Source organism: Corylus avellana, chromosome ca11, assembly GCF_901000735.1.
Source record: "Corylus avellana chromosome ca11, CavTom2PMs-1.0".
In the NCBI taxonomy this organism is placed as follows: Eukaryota; Viridiplantae; Streptophyta; class Magnoliopsida; order Fagales; family Betulaceae; genus Corylus; species Corylus avellana.
In genome coordinates, this window is record NC_081551.1 from 6134674 (window position 1) to 6144848 (window position 10175).

General features: G+C 35.7%; 1 protein-coding gene across 7 annotated transcripts; it reads left to right on the forward strand.

The window, feature by feature from the left end:
- The first annotated feature begins 1180 nt into the window (after positions 1-1180).
- LOC132165909 (uncharacterized) lies at positions 1181-6232 on the forward strand. 7 transcript variants are annotated; one of them, XM_059576609.1, is made up of 9 exons: positions 1181-1363; positions 1489-1614; positions 3259-3339; positions 3413-3501; positions 3596-3670; positions 4462-4523; positions 4623-4694; positions 4809-4991; positions 5762-6232. In XM_059576609.1, the coding sequence occupies exons 2-9, from the start codon at positions 1492-1494 to the stop codon at positions 5854-5856; spliced, it is 780 nt and encodes a 259-aa protein (XP_059432592.1). In that variant the 5' UTR covers positions 1181-1363; positions 1489-1491; the 3' UTR covers positions 5857-6232. The 7 variants fall into 7 exon arrangements, with proteins under 7 accessions (XP_059432592.1, XP_059432591.1, XP_059432596.1 ...); XM_059576608.1 differs by having other exon boundaries at positions 1492-1614; XM_059576613.1 differs by having other exon boundaries at positions 1492-1614; positions 5774-6232.
- Positions 6233-10175: the final 3943 nt, after the last annotated feature.

The following is a 10175-nucleotide window of genomic DNA, read 5'->3' on the forward strand; positions in this document are numbered from 1 at the left end:
CCTTTATTTATTTATTTATTTCCTTTCCTAAGACACTCTTTTGTGGTATCCACCATTTGTACTTTGTGCCTGATGTTACTCCAAAATGAAAATATTACTCCAAAATGATATATGATGTTCATCATTGTGCCTACCAGTACACAGCACAATTGTGCTTGCCATAAAAAAACAAAAAAACGACACATATAGAGAGAGAGAGAGAGAGAGGGATAGATTGTTTCCGATGCCCATAAACAATTTTTGAAGATGCTTCAATGCCCAAAAACAAATCCGAATTTCCATAGAAAGATTGCCCAAAAACGCACTACTCCAAAAACACAGATGCCAAAAAATCTCAGAGTAACTCATAAATCAAAGATATCCAAAATCTTAAAAGTAGAAGTAAAAAAGCTCCAAAGGAAGGTGGATTAATTACCGTCATGACGTTTCCAGCGATTCTCTGGCGGCGATTTCAGTCGTTTTACGAAATCTGACAGCTCACCTGGAGATGGACGCAAGAATCGGTGGGGAAGATAAAGACAACGACATGGACATTGAATCGGTGGGGAAGATAAAGACGATGACAGCACAAAAGGTATAGAGGGATTATGTTTATTTAATTTAACATGGAGTATGTGCTGGAACCTTAAAATGGCGTAGAAAAGCTTATTTGTCATTTTTTAAAAAGATATGTTATAGTGCAATAAAAAGATCATTTTTTGCCCATAAAAGTTTAGGTGGCAAGAGACTATAGACCCATCGGTGGGTAGGGTCACAGCAACTATGGATAGAGCCTATGACCTCTTGCCACCTAGGATTTTTATAGGCAAAAAATAGTCTTTTTATTGCACTAAAGCATTTCTCTTTTCTAAAAGCATAAATAAAAAATAACACGTGTCTTATTTTTATTGGGTGTGAGGTGGCAATGCAACGGTTTCTGTTAAGTTATTTAAAATGAGTTCAGGGAGTAAAATGTTATTTTGGCCTACCCTTAGGACCTATAAACTATTTGTAAATTAGGCCAACCAAATAGACCAATTTTACATTTATTCCTTATTAAAAATTGCCTCTCATTTGATTGAACCCTAGTCTTTGGGCTCTAAACCTGGCCAGCGCCTTAATGGGCTTAAGCGAGGGAGAACAGGGCCCATATAGTCGCCCAAGAAAGAGCGGTATCGGCGGCGATAGGACCGCTACCTCAAAGCCCTACTCTTCCTCGGGTGTCTTGGTTAACCTTTTTCCTCTCCGCCTCGATTCACATCGTATAAAACCCACCCCAACTGCCATCCCGAGCCTTTCGGTCCCTCCATTCAAATCCCACCAAGAGAGATAGAGAGAGAGAAGAGTGTTTGCAGAGCGTGAAGCCTCTGTGAGAGCAAAACAGGTAACCTCTACCCTCTTAATGTTCTGAGGTTCTGTTTCTTTGCTTCGAAAAGCAAAGAGAAACATGTATTGGAAAGCGAAATGAAGAAGTAATGTTTGTTGTGGTTTTTTGTTGGGGGTGGGAAGTAGATGGATAGGTACCAGAGAGTGGAGAAGCCGAAGGCGGAGACGCCGATAAACGAGAACGAAATTCGAATCACTACTCAAGGCCGCATGAGGAATTACATTACTTATGCCACCACTCTCCTCCAGGTTCTCTCTCTCTCTCCCATATTATTATTATTTTTTTTCTTCACTTTATATGTTTATGTACTTCCAGAGCTTACTGTTAGAGCTGTGTGGAAATGGTGGTCATATAGAATGTTGGGTTTTTGAAGAAAATTTTTTTTTCCCTGTTTTTTTTCTTTTTTTTTTTTTTGTCCTTGGACTATGATAGTATAAATTGAATAGATTATTATGTACTGAGTTTGGGTTTTGCGAGAAAATAAAAAGAACATTGGTTTTTTGGAGAATGGTTTTTTCCCCCATATATAGTTTTTTATTGGACTTTGATGGTACGAATTGAATAGGTTTTTGGGGAATCTATTGATCACCCCCTTATTCATTGTGAGATTGGAAGTGAATTATGAAGTTAGATTTTTTTATTTGTTTGGGTTATGCCTAGAGCGGTGAGAGAGATGTTGGTGAGTTGGAGAGGACAAATGGGCAATCGTAATTCTCAAGTTTGGAGGGTGGCTCCTTTGTGTTTAATATATTGTGTTTGGAGAGAGCAGAATGCAATGGGCTTTGAAGATTGAGAAATTGATATGTTAGAGCTGAAACAAAATGTTGTTTCAATCCCTCTACACATGGATAGCAGCGCGCAATAGCTTGCCCCTTTTTAATTTTTCTGAGTTTTTGGATTTTTGTTTATGTTATTTTACATATGACGGGTTTTTCTTGTATACTTTCTGTGTATTAGGGTTGTGCCTCTATGCGCTTTTAATGAAATTGACTTGATTATCAAAAGAAAAAAAAAAAAATTTTAAAGGTTGCGGGTATATCTGTCGGAAGAAGTTGAATTTGATCTTGAATTTATGGCATAGAAGTCAGCATCTAATTTGTGCAATTGTATTGAATATTGATTTGGGATATGATGGAATAGTCTGGAAAATCTACTACCCGTAATGTTTACTTTGTTTGAGACTTACTTATATTTATTGTTTGCAGGACTGCTGTGGTTTAGAAATGCTTATCTGTACATTTGATATTACTTTAATTTGAAATGTATTCCTTCTGGTGTTAGTACTACAGGGATGGACATATTGTTCACATTTTAATCTTTCCAGGACTGACTTAGAGTCTTGCCTGACCAGGAAAAGGATAGAATTTTAAATTTATATGCCATCCAAGGATCTGATCTCTGTTTGACTTGGTGTGCAATTTGCTTAAACCTTGTTTATTGGTTTATGCCTTGTTTAGTTCCTAGGTTGATAAGGTAATCGGAGAAAACATATGGGTGCGATAGCAGTGATGCAGTCCTAGAGACTCTGTTCTTGCTAGTTGACGCTTTCTCACTTTTATGATATGTTGTATTTTGTTTATAATGTTATTTTGTTAGATTGTTGGAGAATTAAGTCTGATGGTAATATGATACTTCATACTGATATCTTGTCACTACACTTCTGGCTTATAAACTTTTTTTCCAGATCCAACATGCCTTGGCATTCTCTTGTGTGATCTCCCAATTGAGTTATTTGTGCTTTCTTCATCAATTCAGCTTGATCTGCTTACTCCTCAATTCTGAGGGTGTTTTTGCTTGTCCTCTTAGCTGTTTCTCTGACACAAGTTCAAATGTTCATTCCTAAATATGTTTGTTTGTGCTATTTATCTAATTAATGCCTGTATTTTTTGCAGGAGAAAGGGTCCGATGAAATTGTCCTCAAAGCAATGGGCAGAGCTATTAATAAGACTGTGATGATTGCTGAACTAATTAAAGTAGGACTACAGTGCTCTGTCTATCTCTCACTTGCTCTGAACTTTTTTATTTATCAAATTTTACCACTTTCAGAGAAGAATTGCTAGTCTCCATCAAGTCACTTCAATTGGATCAATTGATATAACTGATACGTGGGAGCCACTAGAAGAAGGCCTTCTTCCGTATGAAACAGTAGACTCTTTAATGTTATCAAGCTCATGCAAATGCTATAGTTTTATTGTGTATGGGGATGGTTGATTTTCTGCTCTGTTGCAGTCTGGAGACTACCCGCCATGTTTCAATGATCACAATCACTTTTTCAAAGAAGGATCTTGATACTTCATCTACTGGGTAAGTGATTTAGAGTGGATCTCTCTTAATATTGGGCCAAATATTTTATTTCAGATAATAAATTCTAAATGTTTATTGGTGCATTGGATATGCATTTTTTTTTAATGTTTTTTGTAACTGTATATATTGCCAAAGCATGAATCATTTAAGATTCTTATAAATGAATCAACTTACTTGAACTTTGCTCAAGGTAACCATTTAAAAGTCTCGTTCAGAATTGGCTCACTATATAAACCTGCAAAGCTCTATCTTGCTTTAGAGCTCATCAATTTTTTGATTCTATCTGAACCTTCTTGATAAACTCACCAAGGCCAGTCATACATTTGATCTAGTCACTTTGTGTGAGCTGAGATTGAGCAACTGACTACTTGGTAGTTGGTATGGCTTGTTTACAGTCTAAAGATTGTAGGATGAACATTAAGATATATATTACCCTCAGTTTCTAATATTTGCAGTGTCATAAGTGTTACTTTTGCTTGAAACAAATTGAACACTTGTAGCTAGATAGATCATACTTTTCAAGATATTCTTGGAAAAATTACTATGTTGGAGGAACTACTTGAAAATTCTTGTAGTCGTACATGAAGCAAGTGTGAGATACTTAAAATTCTCACTCTAGGATTTGAATTGTTTGCCAAACTGATATAAGAAGTACCAGTGATTTGTTTGTTTCAATAGTTTATATTTAAAAATGGGTAGATGTTTCATTCTTGTTTTGGTCACCAGAATACCACACTTTACTATTTTAATCGCCTGGGTATTCCTTGATTTAATTAACTCCTTTAATGCAGATATCAACCTCCTCTTCCAGTTGACCAAGTGAAACCGTTAAATGAATATGAAGATGAAGGAGGTGAATTGAAAGTTTCTATTTTTTTATTTATAATTTTATATTTTATCAGGGCCTCTGCTGCTGTTATATTAATTTTGTATTGGTTTATTTTATATAAAGCAGAAGGCTCGCCTAGGATGCGAGGCAGGGCACGTGGTCGTGGAAGGGGTAGGGGTAGGGGTAGGGGTAGAGGTATTACTGATCGCTGTTTGACTTTTGATGATCCTGAATTTATATTGACTCCTGATGCCTGTGCAAGTTGCTAAAGTTGCTTGTTGGTTTGTGATCTGTTTAATATTATTGTAGGAAGTTATAATGGGCCTGGGGAGTATAATGGAGATGGTTGGGATGGTGGACGTAGTTTTGGTGGCAGAGGTCGTGGCCGTGCAAGGGGCCGTTCTTTCTGGGGCCGAGGACGAGGCTATGGTGGTCAATCTGGTGGATACTACGACTATGGTGAATCAGAGGCACCACCTGCCCAAGGACGAGGTAAGCTTGTAGAGCAATCAATCTTAAGCTTTACTTTTTGTATTTTCCCTTTGTTTCTTTCTGGTGATCCTGATAAAGCTGTGTTGTTTGCATAAGTTGTATTGTATTTCGAATGGGGTCCGGTGATAAGATTTGGAGGGCAAGGTTCATTTCTTGAATAGAATTGTAGCAGAAGAAAAATGTCTTTTTCTTTTTGGGCAGGGACGGGGATTCTCAATTCATGCAAGCGTTTTCTTCTCTTTTTCCCTCGGTACATACGGCAGCCAATAACTCATGAATCTTACTCTGCGCTTTTGTATATAATTCGTGACAAAGCTTCTGTTATAAAGATGCTTTATTCTAAGTGTTTAAAACATAGTTGATTAAGAAAATTGTTGTTTATTCTGATAAAGAAAATTGTCATTTATTCAAAAATATTTTGGGCAGCAATTGTAAATAATGGAACAAGTGTTGGTGCTTGAGTTTGATATAAAGAGATTCTTGCTTGACCTTATCATTCAAATGCCGCTCATAACATCTTATGGTGAATAAGCTTTTCATAATTAGTAGTTTATAAGCAAATTAATCCAACTTAAATGCATGAAACCCTAATAAAACAGCATGATGTGCTACTTCATTTTTACCTTAAATTTCTTTGTTAAAATACCCTGGTGCTGGAATGACTTGTCATTGGAGTTCTTTTTAATTAATTTTCTTATTTGCTACTTGTTAGGCTTTGTAAGCCAGTGGAAATCTTGCAGGTGACTATTATGTTAATACAATATTGTCAGGTGGTTTTGCAGGGCGTGGTCGCGGCAGGGGAAGGGGCAGTGGCCGTGGTCGAAATTTCAGATCGGATGGGCCGGTCCAAGCAGCAGCTGCCTAAGCCAGCAGGTGTTGCTGAAGTAAAATATTTAGTGCGCAGTTGAAGAATGATGTGGTTGCCTGCTCTGCTTGGATTCTATTGAAGTTTGCTGGTATTTGTGGGCTTTGTAACTTTGTTTCAAGTTAAGTATTGTTGCCATGGTGCTTGCAGTTTTGTTCTAGTAGGTTGTGGGGTAGGAATATTTTCTTAGTTTTTGCTTACCAAGATTTTATGAAAAAGGTTGTATAATTTTTTTTTTTTTTTTCTTCCTTTTTTGGATAGGAATTGTAGCAGTACATTCTTTCATTCTTAACTTTTAATAGATGTTGCATGCTAACTTTACTAGACAACTGGGTATTATAGTTAATGAAGTGGAATCATGTACATCTATTTTAAATCCTGACCGTTAAGTGCATACCTAATATAGAACTTTGGGTAATGATATAGTGCACGCCCGGCGTGCATCAACAGTGATGCACGTTGGGCATAATTTTTTTTTTTTAAAAAAAAAAAAATTAAAATAATAAAATAATAATAAAAAAAAATTTATGCCTGGCATGCATCACTGTTGATGCACGCCGGGCGTGCTCTATATCATTACCTATAGAGTTTTTATTAGATAGGCTTAATCTTTTTTAATTTTTTAATTTTTTTGACTAAATACATTAGTAGAATTAAGAAGATTTGTAATCTGAAATTGTAAATATTGGGCAATACAAGTACTTATAAATTTTATTGAAATCTGAAAAGTACATCTATTTTATAACTTGGACAATACCAGTAAATTGAACTGTAAATACACACTTTGAATGTAATTGTAATACAATTGAATTAAATTATATTCTCTGAAAAAAAAATAAATAAACGAGTGAATTGAATTCAACTGCCTTGAAATAATGTCCAATGGTTGCATGGTGGACACAAAATGTCCAAATTGAGTGTTTTAGTGGCATTTTAAATCACCAAGCCAATACTAAATGCATGCAACACACACCACAATCCACTACATATTACATTTTTAGTGTTTACAAAACGTTGCAAATTCACAATATAAGAAAATCCATCAAACATTATAATCTACCAAAGTACAAGTAACCCCACAAAATGTAACAGTTAGTAGCAGCACACCACGATTCACGAAGCCAAATCAACACCCCTACAAGTATAAATTAATTTAAAGTAAAATATAAAGACAATTAACTCGCAAGTAAAAAAAAAAAAACCATTACAAACAAAATTTTAGCCAAGAAATGCTTCACTTCTTGAAGGTTAAGGTTGAGGCTTATCTACACTAAAAGGAACTTGAGTTAAATGAATAAACAAGTAATGAACACTAAGTTTCAACTAATTTATAAATATTTACCTTGATCATCATAGCTTTCCACAAATTCCTCCTAAATGTCAATTAGCTTGTTCCTCATTCAATTTTCTGTACAAATAAAGGCCCTAATGGTAAGTGGAGATAATGAATTTCTAAATACAACCAAATCAACTGAGAAACCCAATCTAGATAGAGACGTCTAGCACCTCAATGTACCAAAATGAGACTTTAGATGAGGGATCTCCTATCAAGATGGTGATTTTGACGTCCAACCAGATCGAAAGTTGTTTGATCTCAAATCCGTATATGAAAGATATGGAGAACCAAAAGTGCTCTTTATAAAAGGATAAGGGGACTTTGGATCTGATGGGACAGATCCATGGTAGAATAGCCACGTGTAGCCCACGCGCGTCAAGGAGGTGCGTGTAGAACACTCGCAAGAAATAGAACCATAGGGAGGAAGAGGGCAGACTAGTGACGATGGAAAGGAGGTGTGTGGATGACCAAGGCAAATGGATGGATAAAGATCTAACCTCCAAAACCCCAAGCCAAAAATAGTAAAGGATAAACCTGTCTAAAATGATTGGTAGTAGAAACTTCATGTAGGAGGGGAGGAGTAGGTCCTCTAGCACGAGTGCAAGTCGAGAGGATTTCGTGTAGAGAATTTTTTTTTCCAAAGAAAGTCTTTTTGCCAACACAACATTTCCACTGCCCATTTTATTGATTGTAATTGAAAGTTGCATAAAGAAAAATCCTCAAGTTTTGCATAATTCCTATTTATAGGGGTGAGACCATTAGAAGAATGTTGGAGTTTGCATTGCTAGAACGGGGGGTTTATAGGCTTTTCATAATTATAGTTGATAATGCCTCCTCTAATGACGTTGCTATTGATTATAATGAGAACAAGGATACAAGATAAGGATTGTACCGTTTTGGGAGGTAAGCTTCTTTACATGTGGTGTGTCGCACATATTTTGAATCTTATTGTAACCCATGGTTTGAAAGACGTACATGATTCGATATCAAATGTTAGGAATGAAATGAGATATGTGAAGTCTTCGTCGTGGAGGTTGGCCAAGTTTAAAGAGTGTATAGGGCAGAAAAAGATTCAGCGTAAGAAGATGGTGTGTCTAGATATTATTACTAGATGGAACTCGACGTACTTAATGTTGAGCATTGCAGAAAAGTATCAAAGAGTATTCGAACTAATGGAGAGGAGGATAATCAATTAGTTGTTCTTCGATATGTTGATTGGGAAAATGCTTGAATATTGTAAAATTTCTGAAAAAAATAATGATGTCACATCGAGCCTTTCTGGTTCAATGTATGTGACCTTCAATTTATATTTTCGGCAAATTTGTGTAATTCAAAACACATTGAATGATACGTGTGTTAGTGATGGTCCTATTATGAGTGCCATAACAACTAATATGAAAAGTAAGTATGAAAAGTATTGGAGAAGTTTGAATATGATCAACTTGATGTTATATGCTACTTTTATCCTTAACGAAAGCTTTGGTGTTTTAGTTAAAAGAGTGCAATGGTCATGAGTCGTCAGATAACATAGAGGCAAAGGTGAGACACCTTTTGAACCATTTGACCGAGCAATACTATAAGTTTCGTGGAGGGGGGTACTAGTAGACTTTTTGATGTGGCTCAAGGAAGTTTAAATGCTGCTTCCTTTAACATTAATGATGATGACCCGGTCCTAAATAAGGATAAATATACATTACTATTCACCCAACACCTTGTAGAGGAGAATAATTTGGAGTGTAGATCAAAGTTGGATAGATATTTTTTGGATAAGTGTGAAGCATCAACACCTAAGTTTGATATTTTAGCTTGGTGGAAGATGAATTTAGTCAAATATCATATCCTTACAGAGATAGCAAGTGATGTGTTGGTCATTCCCATTTTTACCATTGCCTTTGAGTCCACCTTTAGCATCAAGAGATGTATATAATATATTGGATCCTTTCCTAGTTTCTCATATCCAAATTTATGCTTCAAGTTAACCCAATTTGGTTGGGCTTCAAATTCACCACCCCTTAAGGAGATCCCGCTTCCATTGTACTTTTTCTTCTTCGTCTTTTTAATTTCCTTGGAAGCTGACCAAGAGTTGAATTACATAGGGTTTTCTAACTCTCGATAGTTTTATCTATCATATTGGGTCACAACCTTCACTAGATGCATTTCCCTAGGTTTTCACCTTTTTAACTTATCTCCAGTGTAGTGAGGGACTAATTGTCTGTCTAGTTTAGGTTTTTCGGTTGATCCGATTGAATTTGAGTCCTTTTTTTTTTTTTTTTATTCTTTCTATCTATTTTGTTGTTGTTATTGTCGTTTGTAGTTTGTAGTTTGTTTATGATGTACATAAAATAAATAAATAAAATGAGCGGTAAAACACATAATTCATATTTTGCAAATATGTCCATATATCAGTGATGAGGCAAACTCTTTGACCGCTCAACAAATTCTTCAACTGATCCTTTTCATCGATGTATAACTTCGTACTATCTATTTGTACAGTAACATTGTATGGCACTTCAAACCTAGGTGCCAATCCATTAACAAAATGTCATAAAACCCCTCAGTCTCCACATGAAAGGCAATTAACATTTGATAAAAATACTGAACAATCAAAGCTCTTGTTCTATCTGGATCATACTTCACAAATTCTATTGGACTACTAGCACTGTCATCCACCTGCTTCATTTCCACCGGCAACAATATTTGATTTTTATTTTCAAGTATTTGATGTCCAAGTGAATAATTTTTGCAACAAAATTGTAGGTGGGATCCCATGATTAAGGTGCCTTGCCTTTAATAGTGACACCCAAATGGATCAGGACCCAGCAATAGCTGGGGAATTGCTAAAGGATATTTTTTTGTCAATTTGGACTAAATCTCGCCACGTGTCCTATTAAAAAAATATTATATATATTTAAAAAAATATATATAAAATCAAATAATTAAAAATTAAAAAATTAATTTAATAATATGAGGTGGCCGGCCACCC